The sequence below is a fragment of the Notothenia coriiceps genome, unplaced genomic scaffold (assembly GCF_000735185.1).
Source record: "Notothenia coriiceps isolate Sejong01 unplaced genomic scaffold, NC01 NC01_scaffold00017851, whole genome shotgun sequence".
Taxonomy (NCBI): domain Eukaryota; kingdom Metazoa; phylum Chordata; class Actinopteri; order Perciformes; family Nototheniidae; genus Notothenia; species Notothenia coriiceps.
The window spans coordinates 109,494-122,843 of record NW_011350552.1 but is presented as its reverse complement, the minus strand read 5'-3'; the positions used below and the strand labels follow the sequence as shown (position 1 = coordinate 122,843).

General features: G+C 41.4%; 3 protein-coding genes across 3 annotated transcripts in view; all 3 read left to right on the top strand.

The window, feature by feature from the left end:
• LOC104950588 (formin) overlaps nucleotides 1-2,524 on the top strand; it is a 48,780-nt gene extending 46,256 nt beyond the window's left edge. Inside the window, exon 20 of the mRNA XM_010777122.1 lies at nucleotides 2,511-2,524. The gene's annotated coding sequence lies outside the window, so the exon portion shown is untranslated. The remainder of the gene's footprint in view (nucleotides 1-2,510) is intronic.
• A 1,616-nt stretch (nucleotides 2,525-4,140) lies between these two features.
• On the top strand, nucleotides 4,141-4,675 carry LOC104950582 (actin, alpha skeletal muscle). The gene is made up of 2 exons (XM_010777119.1): nucleotides 4,141-4,338; nucleotides 4,432-4,675. The coding sequence occupies exons 1-2, from the start codon at nucleotides 4,159-4,161 to the stop codon at nucleotides 4,573-4,575; spliced, it is 324 nt and encodes a 107-aa protein (XP_010775421.1). The 5' UTR covers nucleotides 4,141-4,158; the 3' UTR covers nucleotides 4,576-4,675.
• Nucleotides 4,676-5,495: 820 nt separating this feature from the next.
• Nucleotides 5,496-12,542, top strand: arhgap11a (Rho GTPase activating protein 11A). Its single transcript, XM_010777117.1, has 12 exons — nucleotides 5,496-6,203; nucleotides 7,080-7,147; nucleotides 7,244-7,340; nucleotides 7,430-7,686; nucleotides 7,803-7,966; nucleotides 8,056-8,196; nucleotides 8,415-8,489; nucleotides 8,843-9,016; nucleotides 9,120-9,246; nucleotides 9,722-9,830; nucleotides 10,516-10,630; nucleotides 10,735-12,542. The coding sequence occupies exons 1-12, from the start codon at nucleotides 6,075-6,077 to the stop codon at nucleotides 12,159-12,161; spliced, it is 2,883 nt and encodes a 960-aa protein (XP_010775419.1). The 5' UTR covers nucleotides 5,496-6,074; the 3' UTR covers nucleotides 12,162-12,542.
• Nucleotides 12,543-13,350: the final 808 nt, after the last annotated feature.

Here is a 13,350-nt window from a genome sequence, read left to right as displayed (position 1 = left end):
CGGTGTGGTTTACCTTCTGTTGATGCGCGAGCTGATGAAGTCGCGTCATCATTCATCACTACTTCACGTCAAGACGAGTTAACTTTTTTTTATCTCAACTTTGTGTGGAAAAAATGCGGGGATTATGCGGCCCTTTTGATAAATAATGCTGCCTTTTTAAAAATCTGCGCCTTTTGCCGATTATGGCGGTGAATTCTGCGACTCGCAGAATCTGCGTTTTTCTGGGAGGGTCTATTCAGAAAACCAGCATAGGTAACGCGTATTTTGCCGTTTGGCCACGTAAAGTTAAGTCGTGTGTTGTCTTTGCTTGACTTCGCTGCCTTCAACAAATGCCTTTCGAAAATGGTTCATTATCGTCAGTTAACTGAGTTTCTGTCCCATTAAGTGGGTATGACACATTAATTAGGTTGCCTGTTAAGCCCAAAGGCCCCTTCGCGGCGGTTCTTCTTTTTTTTTTCACGACCACTGTGGTCTCAGGGCATCTTAATATTTAACAATCTATTAATATGTTAATACCAGATTACAGGGAAGAATCTTTAACAGTAACGGACGATACAAACCATTTTTACCAAAACAAAACACAAGTCTCATAAGAAGCATTCTAAATGTTATCGCAGCTTCCGTTTTGGCTATGCGTCACTCTCACTCCTTATTTGATCATGTGTGTGTGTAGTGTGGGAGTTTCCCTCATTCCATTGGGCTCGACTGTTTAGAAAGAGATGTCAATCATCAAAATCCGACCAAGGGCGGGGCCAGATGGAAATCTCCACCCAAGTGTTATTTTTTTTGCTAAAATCTCTCTAAAAAGGCAATTGTCCACTATGTTTGCATCCAAACTTGATACCATGGTACTTATCTATATGTTGTAGTTTGGATTCCTAAAGCTTTTAGTCCTTCCATCATTCAAGGGTGTTTTTGTCACTTATAAGTCATTTTTTTATTTTTGGGACCTTGCCTCATTTGTTTTTTGGAGGTGTATGTTGAAATGATGGAAAAGCATTTCAGACGTAAGGTTGGAGTGATTTCATCTGCACATGCACCACCACCTTTTCACTTTCTCAGTTCTGTGGTGTTTTAAATTCTAGCCATGTCAGGTTGATGCTGTAAAATCCTGTCAACCAAGAGACTGTATTCACACAGCGCTGATGTATTTGGATGAGATTTTGATTGCAGGGGAAAAAGTGGTTCAAACTAAATTAGCAAAGAACGTTTTTCACAAATGTTGGCAGCCAGATAATAGATATAGGGTCCCTGTTGGCTATGCAGACAGTGGAAAGTGGATACAGTTATGGGGAAAGACAGCAGTGAACGTGTGAGTGAGTAGGTTCAGGGCTGGTGAGGCCACTGACTCTTTCAAGGTCAGATTTACAAATATTTATTATTTGACCTTAATCGAAATATTCGGCCTATTTTCAAAAGGCTTTTTTTAGTCTGATGCTTCGATTCATTTTAAACAGACCGTTCAACAAAAAGGATACCCAACATCTCAATATTTGGATTGTTATATTTCTTAGTAAGATCCCATTTTCATTCACAATTGTGGTCCTTACCTTCACACTTGAAGATGAAGGTCCATGCCTATCCTTCTGGACACACAATCTCTATTACTTTTTGTAAAAAGTCCTCCTTTATCTTCCTGTATTTTGAAAAAGTCTAGCTTGTTGTTCGTGTCTATCGTCTCTGCCGTAGGAATAACAGTAGCAACAAGAACCTGTGGGCTCATGTGCGCCCCCTTCAGTGCCGGCAGAGGTTATGGCTGCTCCCCTGGTGCTTTTTTCATTGCCGTTGTATGATGAGACCAGCGAGTCTAAATATCATCATATATACGTGAACAAAGTTATTTAGAGACTATGGATGGTGAGGATAAATGTAATAAAGGGATCTACAAACATTACATTGGTGACATACAGTGAGATGGTAACAGGCATGCGCTTAGTGCCCGCGCTCCAGCCAGTTTCTGTGGGGTGACGCATTCTGAGGTGAGGCAGAGCTTATCTGTGCCTCACCTCACCCCACAGTAACTGGCTTGAGCGCGCTCACAAAATAAGTGCCCGCGTTAAATTAGTGCCAGCGCTCCAGCAAATTACTATGGGCTTACGAGAGGCAGAGCTCGTCCCTGCCTCACTTCTCATCGCTACCCGTAGTTGTAGCGGAGCTTGGCAAATTTGCTGATTTTGACTTTAAAAAGCGATTGGAATCATACATAAAGCACATTTACAACACAGATCAGTGGAGACATTTTATTATTACTATTTAGTTTTTCTTTAGTTGTTTTTCCGTTACAATGGAGTATGACAGGTGAGGCTCTGCCTCCCCTGCCTCCCCTGACCGCACGTCGCTGGAAGACAGGTCTAACGGCAGAGCAGGATTGGGAAATGTGACCTAAATAGAGAATTGCTAATAGCATGGATAAAAGGATTTTAAATACAGGAATGAATAAAGCATAGAGGAATGTTACAATATTTCGGGATTCATCCTTGATGTCTCATGGCTCTAATCTAACAGGAGAGCAGGACACATTGAGTGTGAAGCAATATATTTCAGTTTGATATTTGTTCTCAAAAGAAAATTGAAGTATTATGCTGGTTTCAATAATTCATTGTTTTCATAGAAAACAAGTTTAGTATCATATTCGTTTTTACACAAACACTCAAAATAAAATCTGCATTATGAGTTTGTGAAGCTTCTCTAAACATGATTTTAACTGAAGAAAAAGACAACAAAGCCTCCAGTATTTTCATCGGTGCAAAATTGTTTTCTCAGATGTACCAAAACAGATATTGGAAAACACTTGGTGAACCTCACTTTGCTTCATGCTTCATTGTTCTTTGCCTCACATTTTCTTTATAAGAAAACCTTGTTTGTTATCATGAATACTTTATATTATACGTTTCCTTCATTAATTTCCTTACAGAATATAATGACACCTTATCATGCTATACTACAATAAGTACTTAAAATTGAGAATAAATAGGTCCAATCCTGATGACCCCTATTTGATAGACCAGGGGTTCCCAAACTTTTTCAGCATGAGACCCAAAACAGAAATGTTGTGGTCCTAAGGGACCCAAGCTAAAAAAATGTCATGATTTTTCATAATATCTACAGTTATAAACAAAGAATGCAACACACCATGAATTTAAAATGCAAATGAAAATATTTATTTAATTATAAAAGTGCATCGCAGCAATTAGGTTTCTCACCATAACAACCTTCCCTTTGAGCTTGCCCAGAAAAAATAAGGATCAAAGCAGAAAGACGAAACATGGGACGTGCAGTCAAGTATATACAGTACAAATTTCAATTATACAATTATCAAAAGTGCAATATTAAGTTTGTCGCTAGCTCAAAAACTATGTACACACCATTTTAAACTTTAAATTTTAAATGAACAAAGAACAAACATGTTGTAAACAGAAAGGGACAAAACACTAACTGAAGTGCAGTCAAGTGTATTCAGTACATCACAGGTGAAACCAAATTTAAATGATCAGAAGTGCAACATTAAGTTTGTCACTAGATCAAAAACTATGAACACACATTTTTTAAACACTTTTAAATGAATAGATCTGTTTTAAAACACTCTGAGAGACAAAGAAACTCCAACACTTGGCAACTGATTAACTTGTGGAGGCTGACTTGATATGATGCCCTCAGTACCCCTCTGTTCCCTTTGAATGCCTGAAAATAACAGAGAAGATATTATCATTAACATTGCTGGGTTATTGGGTGATTTTTAATACCAGCCGGCGTACGCTGTATACCCAATGTGGACCTGGCAACCGCATTTATAGCGCATTACATTACATGTTACTTGTTAGACGCTTTTATCCAAAGCGACTACATACTCAATGCTGTGGGGAATCCCCACGGAGGGATTTTGACTGGGTCGTTGCACAAAAGACCCAAGCGCGCACAGAAGAAATCTGAGAGCAGACATTTCACGAGCGCACAGAAACAGCCTGAGTGAGTAGTATTATTCATCCCGCTTCAATCTCATTAGTATGCATAGAAAGTGACAGGTGCTGTGACAGGTCACACCTCTACCTACTTATGCTAATGAGCTAAGTCCCGCCTCCCCTTTGTTCGAGGTGTGAGATCTCAAGTAGGTGTGAGATCNGTGTGCCTTGGCAGTTTATTTGTTGTCTTCTACCAGGTATGGAGTCTGCTGGTATCCATGAGACTGCCTACAACAGCATCATGAAGTGTGACATTGACATCCGTAAGGACCTGTACGCCAACAATGTGCTGTCCGGTGGTACCACTATGTACCCTGGTATTGCTGACCGTATGCAGAAGGAGATTACAGCTCTGGCCCCAAGCACCATGAAGATTAAGGTGAGCGAACTTCAAAGATTTTACATCAATGATTTCATCAATGAAGTTTTTAAACATTCAATAACACTCAAATGATGTCTATTCCTTTTCTAGATCATTGCTCCCCCTGAGAGGAAGTACTCCGTCTGGATCGGTGGCTCCATCCTGGCTTCCCTGTCCACCTTCCAGCAGATGTGGATCAGCAAGCAGGAGTACGATGAGGCAGGCCCCTCCATTGTCCACAGGAAATGCTTCTAAACACACATCCAACCTCCTTCCGTCCATGAATTTGTACGTTTTTGTCTCTTGTATATATGTTGTTGTTTTAATGTAATAAAGAAAAGCCCTTGTAAGAGTTTCACCTGTACTGTGCTCGCTTACAGCAATGCCAAATGACAAAAAGAATAAGTGACACTTTATGTATACTGGGATATTTCTACATAAACCACAGGCTATTATTATAATACATGCCTCACATAATGTAGGCTTGTATGCAGGCAACTATATAATCAAGAGTTTGCTAAGATATGGATGATGATGCTTCCACCTAGTGGTTGAAGACAAAAGTGAACATTATTTTTTACTTCAGAAGCTTAACAAGTACTGACATTGGCATACTATCCTAGTTAACCCGGATTACTTATTTTTTTCAATAATTACTTTAGATAAAAATATAAAGATCGAGTTGATACAGGCATTAACAATGTGTGGTTTTGTGCAATACAGTCTTTTATCAGGTTTTACACATAGGTTTTACATCACAGCTTACGTTTTAAGTACTTTATTCATTTCATTCTGTTTAAGAATGCTACATTTTGTGAAAAAATGTACTACCAAATGCTGTCAACAGAGGCTTTTACGACCCAAATATTTAAATACCAATAATCATTGTACCTTGAATGCATAAACAATTCACCAAAGTAGTCCGAACTTAATCAGACATGGTCGTTTGTCTGTTAAAATAATATGAACTATGATCTTAGTAAGTGTAGTACAATCTCACTTTTGTGCATAAACCATTTAAAGATGCGACTAGTTTTAGTTACAGAGACAACCGGTTGACAAAAAGCGTCCATTTGAAGATTGATTTGGTCTAGTGGAAACTGCCCGCCCACCGAGGCTGCCCTGGCAGATAAAACTAACGCCCAGGACAATGTTATTCGAAACGTTACCAGCCAATCACAGCGTGAAGCGTAGGAAGCGCTGCTGTTTGAAAACTCTGCGAAAGAAGACAGCCTGCCAGCAACCGATATGACGAGCGAATCATAGCACAATGCAGTTAGCTAGCTGACGAATTGAATTGATGTCAATCATAACATTCGTTTAAGAAGAGGTAAACACCATTTGTAAGTTGTGTGACCCCGAGGAGAGATTTAGTTTTTGTTTGTTCGAGGCTTGGCAATAAGCTAATGTACCTTGCTAAAGTTACTAGCTGGCTAATGTTAGCTAGCTAACTGCATTGCAACAGAAGCACGAAGCTGGCCATTACGTGGTCATGCAGCGTTAGTTAAGTTAACATCTTTTTGGGACTGGAAACCTTGTAGTTGTTACTGCTGAGGTTACAGGCCGACGGTTTTAAAGATTAAGCGTCTTGTGAGCAGTTAAGATCCACGTGAGGATGACTTAACGATAGAGGTTTAAAGAAAGTGATACACTTAGAGAAACAGAAGCGATACAGCTGCGGAAGTCAGTTAGGTTCTGTCAGTAGTAAACGAATTGTTTCAAAGTTCGTTTGAAGTAAAAGAAAGGAGTGTAAAATGAAAGTCATGGAGAAAAATATGATGCGGCTAGTGGCTGTGCAACACCTCCGCGCAGCGTACGGGATAAAGACAAAAAACTGGAACAAAAACAAAGCAGTCAGCTGTAAGACTGCAGCCAGCAACTCGGTAAGTTTAACTAAAAGCTATGTTCAATGTACAGCATCATTTACTTGTGTTACATTTGCAGTGAAACTTTCAACTTGACAATCTGTTCGTTCAGACCACAAATAAACAACAGCATCAGCCTTGGACATGATATTGTTTTGGCAATTGAATCTAATTAGCATATTATTGAAAGCTGGTGGGACCCATTTGTTCGCAGGCCGTTGTCACTCATGTCAGTCGGTGCTCAGGCTTTGTTTGGCTGTTTTCTGCTTTATTCACTCCATACACTTCTTTACCAGTCAGAGAAAGCCAAGTCTAACAATACACAAAGGGCGATGTTTTCCCATAAATCTTTATGCCACATAGTTGTGATGGATCTGTAACTATTTCGTCAAAGGATACTAACTTATGGGACACCCCTTTTTGAACTTAAAGGCGGTTAGCCTGGTTTTAAAAATATCTCTGAAAGCTCTGCTCGGTTTTTGTTTTCTTAACTTGTTTTTCTGGCTCTGATGAGTCACAAGGTTGGATGTAAGAGACTATTCAGACGAATACTGACCTTCACCATTTACAGGGATTGCTTGAGAAATGTAGCAATACAAACAAGTGCCAAAAACTTTATCTAAGACTATCAAGAAATCAGGAACTGATGTAGTGTTATACTTCTTCTCTGAACAACACATAGAACAACACCTTATGTTATCATAAATCAACTAAGAATAAGTATTGTGTGGCAGTGAAATCCCTGTCCCTCGTAGTATTTTACTCATTATGGTAAAAAAAAAAAAACTGTTCAACATTTTGTTGTAGGAAAGTACATGAGGGATTTGATGCTGCTGATAGAACATTGAGCAGTTAACATCGTTTTATTCATTGCGTTATTTTTTGTATTCACAGACAAAGGTGTTCGGGGTCTCCCTGGAGACATTACCGTACTATAATATGGAATGTGGGACCGTGCCAAGGCAAGTGGATCATTTTTACATTTACTTGAGCCTACAGGCAGCAAGTTATATCTTGTCCAATATTCTAAATTTTGCATTTTTTCACTGCATTTTCAGATTTCTGGTTGACGCATGTATGATGCTGCTGGCGCACGTGGACACAGAGGGCCTGTTCAGAAAGTCGGGCTCTGTCATCCGCCTGAAAGCACTCAGGGTGAGTGATAACTGAATTGACCTTGCATTCACTCAGGAGCCTTGACCCGGAGAAAGGTCTAACACGACAGATGTGTTTTGTCCGTCCAGGCTAAACTGGATGCGGGCGAGGAGTGTCTGTCCACGGCTCTGCCCTGTGACATAGCCGGCCTGGTGAAGCAGTTCTTTAGGGAGCTGCCGGAGCCCGTGCTCCCCTCAGAGCTAGAGGAGGCCTTCCTCAAGGCCCAGCAGCTCCCCACCGAGCTGGACAGGACCTCCGCCACCATGCTGCTGTCTTCTGTACTGCCCGAGAAAAACCTCAGCACTCTGCGTCACTTTTTGGACTTCCTCCACAATGTGTCTATGAGGTGCCAGAATTATATTAATTTATTTGCGCCAGTTGACCATTAAATTCAGTTTTACAATCGGCCGTTTCACCCTTGTCTTCATATTTACATGACTGTTCTTTTGTGCTTAATCCCAGGAGTGCAGAGAATAAGATGGATAGCAGTAACTTGTCTGTAATCCTGGCCCCCAACATCCTTCACTCGGGAGACGGTACAGAGAAAATGAACGCTCACACGGAGAAACGCCTCAAGCAACAGGCAGCCATCGTGCACTGCTTCATAGAGAACGCGCACAACTTTGGTACGACCTGAGGCATGTTACCTGCAGCTCGTCTTTATGGCAGCCAACACTGTAATGTTTTAACAGTAAATACTTTGCTGTGTCCACAGGAGTGTTACCACAGTTTTTGCTTGAGAAAGTACCGGCCATGATGGGCTGTGAGGGGGGGGTCCTGTCACCTTCTCATGATGGACTTGAGGAGCTGGACTTAAACTCGGGGATGAAGAAGAAACTCAGGCGCAGCTTTGGAGGTAAGATGTACCATCAGGCTTTTCTTTTGTTTTTAATGATAGCTGCAGTATGCAAAGATTTAAATCAAATATGGCATTGGCCCGATACATTTCACACGGGACATTTGCAGTGAACTGGAGCTCCGTATCTCAGTAACTGTAAACGTATCTTGTTATTTTGAAGCAGATTTTTAGTCAGTAAATACTGTTCATATGGTTCGGTTTGTCTCGTATTTCAGATATGGTCAATGGTGCTCTGAATAAGATAAAAACTAATAGAACACCCACAAATTCCAACCAGTCAGACAGTCTTGGTAGGTACTCAGGTCGAAGGAAATAAGGTGCATGATGCTACTGGAGCAATCTATCTGCAACGCACAAGAACAAAACATGCTTTCTGCAAATGTTTCGCCTTGATATCGAATGATGAGTCATGTCAATTATGCTTTTTTCTAAATGGCTTTTGTTTTTCTTTGCCTATTTGCATGGTTAATCTTCGGTAAAATTCAGTCAACAACTGCTTATTCCTCCAAGTGCCTTGTCTCACAATCGTCTTGGGAATGTTCATAAATACAAAGGAAAAAAATCAAATCTTTAAAAAAAACAATTCTTCACATTTGAAGGTATTAACTCTCCTTTTGTGATTTTTTTTCTTTTTTTTTGCCAGTCTTTTCTTCTGCCACTCCAGTGATTGCAACACCGAGCTCAAAGAGAAAGCTTCCTCTGGAATCTGGTCACTCTTTTGGATTCTCAAACAAGAAACGTAGGTCTGTCAAAAAGACCCTGGGGATAGACTTACTCCCCAACCCTTTGTTCAGCGCCACTTCCACTCCTGGATCAGGTATTGAGGATTGTTTGATGAAATGGGAACCAACAATTCTGCTCTCCGTGCAGCATGGGGTTTAACATATTTGTTTTTCCTTTTTTTTTAAATTATATTGTAGCTTACAGTGCTTCTGGAGTCTTGGACTCTCCCAACAATCCGTCGTCAGCAGGGAAGTCTAGAAGGCAGCCCGCTGTCTCTGTGAGGAGGAAGAGCCGACGAATCAGCAACAGACATGCTGTCAACAGGTACTGACTAGTCACCTGTTATGGCTCGCGATGATGTTTCTAAGGGACGATAGAACTGCTGGGTCCTTTACCAAAAAAACAACTAGTAATGCAATGGTTATTGCAATTTCTACTTGCAAAGAAGTACCAAGTATAAGCAGGTCAAAGTAGTTAAAGCAGAAAAAGTAATCCGTAAGTAAAATGGCTATTTTCACAGTATTATATAATTACATAATTGTATAATGACCTTTTTGTATGAAGTGCATTATTTACTTCTGAAATCTAATGAAGTATAAAGTAGCAGAAAATGGAAATACTCAAGTGAAGTGTGTCAAAGTAGTACTTATGAACATTACTTGAGTTAATGTACCTGGGTTCATTCCAAAATGCCCTCGCATTACATTTAATAAACAAAATGTTAGACAATTGGATGCCACAAAATGCATTGCCCTCTTTAAGCCTATTGTATGCTGAATATCCTATGAATCCTTTTCAGAGTTGAATCTGGAAGAGCTGGCTGCTTCTCTCCTAAAGTCAGCAAAAAAGAAGGTCCAAGAAAATCTCTGCGGCTGCGCTTCAACCTGGGGAAAAGCAGCAAGGAGGCTGTAAGTGTGGTACCACAACAGGCTTCACCTTCCCCTCATGTGGCTACAAGTTAGAGGGCCAACATGTATGATAATCAAATGCATTCAGGCATACTGCCCCGATGAACTGTATTAAAATCAAGTAACATTTGCACATCGGGTCGTTTTTAAATGGGTAAAGTGTTGCACGTTTGCACTTTTTTTTTTTTTTATTGTGTAACAATCTAAGCTTACTCTCAGTAACTAACACATTTTAAACTAATGCACACTTTAAAAATGTTTTTAAAAAGTTCTTATATCTGTAATGTTGTAAAATAACTTATGTTCATGCTTGTGTGGTACAAAGCCATAGGATATGTCCTGTGATTTACAATGTTAAGCACTCAGGTGAAAGAATGTTATTAAACACTATAGCACAAATAATAATCTATTGTAACCTGTTACGGGATACATGGGTCAGCTGTTTACAATGCCTAGCTTCTCTAATGCATGCAGTCACATGTGAATTCCTGACTTAATAAAAAGTTGATGACCAACTTGTTGTTTCTTCTGAGTGACTTTTATCATCCTCTGAAGAACTAACCACTACAACCATTGAATTAACACATTAATGGGCAACATCTGTGGGTTCCTTTTTAACAAAATAATATACTAAAGCTCCCTCCTCCCTGTTTCTTTCATTTTTCATTTCATGGTGGTGTTCAAGGTGTCAGAGTCCGTTGGCTGGCGACTTGCCACGCAGGAGAGCACCACCAGCTTCCGTTTCACCGAAGAGACAGAGTTCAGTCCAGCTGCTCTGCCTAGAAAAGCAGAATCAAAAAGTGAGTACCGTATGCAGAAATCTAATAATAAGAATAACATTATTCTACTGCAATGTTCTGTAGTCTTTAAGTTATAGTATTTAATATCCCACTTTGTTGTACAGGCACCAAGTTCATCAGTAAGTCTGAAGACAACCTGCTGACCCCCGCATGTGACTCAAGTGTCCACCAGACCTCATGGAGCAGGGAGACCCCTGGAGGAGCGCAGTCTTTCAGGGGAGGGTCCTTCACCGACACCCCCATGAACATGTGCCTGAAGAACAACTACAACTCTGAGCCGGCCATCGTGGTGTCGAAGCCCCCAGCAGTGTCCGTCTTCCCAAAGAAGCTCTGCTGTGCTTCCAGCGCTGAGAGCCTCCTTGAGAGCGAGATCTTTTTCACGGAAAGCCAAACTGCTCCCACCCTGCTGAAAATACAGAAGGCTTTCACCAAGTCCGGGAGTGACCTCCAGCGTCCCTGCACCTCTGTGGGGACAGACACAACAAAAACACTTGACAGCCTCTTCCCCCCACCAGAGACCCCCCCAGCCAAAGTCCTTCCCGTGGACACGTGTGCCTCAAGCTTCCCAGCCCAGCAGAGCTTCCTGGCTTACGATCAAAACATCACCTTTGGCCAGCTTGAAATGGCTGCCTTATCCCCTTTGCATATTGACAGTGTTCTTTTTGAGTGTGGTGTGTACCGTACTCCAGCAGCACAGGCTGACGCAGGGTCTTTCTGCGCCGCTGCCATCAGTAGCCTCAACAGCTCCACGGTGGGGGAAAGTGATGCGGAGGTAGAGCTGGTGAACTGCAGCCGGCTGGTGGACGCCCTGGACATCCAGAGTCCGGCCCACTTCAAACTGTGCGTCCCCTCCCGGCAACAGTCCACTCCGTACAGGCTGGGCCTTGAATTCAGAGATGAGTTCAGTACCCCGCCTAAGATTGGTACTAAACTCCGTGCGGTAAAAAACAAATGTTCCTCAGAATGCGGTGCCGAAAAACAGCAACCCCTCTCCCCGCGCAGCCTGGAGACCGAAAAGCGCCGGGTGGTGGACCACATCCATCACTTCAACAAGCTCACCCTTCTCTCCCCCAAAGGGGCCTTGGCCAAACTCGTCAGATCACCCCTCCAGTTCAAGCGCACCCCCGTACGACAGACCGTGCGCAGGATGAACTCTCTGCTGGGGGACAGCCAGAACGGCCCGATCATGAAGGCAGTGAGCCTGGAAAGCGGCCTCTCCCCTCACCCCCAGCTCCAGCTTCACCTGGGGGAGGGAAAACTGTCCAACAGCGTGTGTCACATAAAGAAACCCCCCCCAGTCCCGCCCAAAAAGCCAAGCACCCTGGCACGTAAAGCCAAGGTGTGCCCTCTGGCCGACTTGACCAACAAGTTCCAGCCAAAGACCAACGTGGACAGCTCTGACCAATCAGGAGCTCAGAAGCCTCTGGGGCAGCAGGTAGTGGAGAAGGACATGAGCCATTACAGAGGGTCCCCCAGAAACCCCCTGAACCAAGTACGCCTGATGTCAGCCACCAAGCCTATAGATTTATAGTTGTTTTTTTTTGCCTTTTTTGTTTCCTCCATACTCTGCAGGTCTCTGTCAGCTACGTGACATTAAACATTCCCGCTTATATTCATATTTTCAGGGGTTTTAATTTATTTTTGTAGCTATGGTAGGTGATGTTTGTATTGTGATAGGGTCTTATTGGGAGAATGTTAATTTGCCTTGTGTTTGTTTTACTCTAGTAAAGCAAGTATTACAATATCGACATATCAGCTGACAGCGTTATGCTGTGTAGTTAGACTGTAGTGTGCAAGCCAAATTATGTGTAATGCGATTGATGGTATGACTGGAAATGTTTTGATCAATGTAATGCTTTTTTATTTATGCATTTGATATCTAATCCTTAGGTAGATTTCTTAAAAAACAAAACTGTTTACAGAAGTTTAAGCTGTTTTTTTTTTTATTTACAGAATATATTCGTAATGTCTCATCTTGAACTGAAAAAGAAAAAAATGCACCTTTTTGTTGGGTTTTCACAAAAAAAAAAGCCAATCAGTATTGATCTATCGCAGTCCATTAATTACAAAACCAGCTAAATGCTTTGCTATGTGAAGTGCTACAGAACAAATAAATTCAAACGGCATAAACCTTAAGGGTTTTACAGTTGAATTATTCTGGTTTGCCTTAACAGTCAGTACTTGTTTGCGCCACAAGGGGGAGTCATGCAACCACTGCCTAAACAACAGTTCACTGACATGTTAGTGAAGCATGTTATTGGTAAAGGCTTAGGAATTTACTCTTTAAAAATCTCGACTATATCCTGATATAACAGCATAATATCTCAAATAAATTTGGTTATGGTACATTTCAGAAGATTACTGGCGTCACAGATGCATTAATGTAATACAAATATATATATATATTTTTTTCTCAGTGTAAATTCAGGTTTCTGATTGCATGGATCTAGTTCAATGACATGTGTTGACATGTAAGAGGTGAAAGGCCTACATCTTTTTACTCCTGTAAAGAATCTGCAGAGTAGACGGTGAAGTGTCGAGGTCAAAATCATTGCTTCCGATTTATTCTCCACAGCCCGATGGAGGGTTCGGGTGATTTTCAGTTGCAGACTGAACTTGGAAAAAATTATGTTAAAAACGTTACTTTCTGCAGCAGCATATTACTGTTATCTCTGCAGTGATGGCAGAGCAATTTCCCTTAATATTGGTCTGTTCTGCAC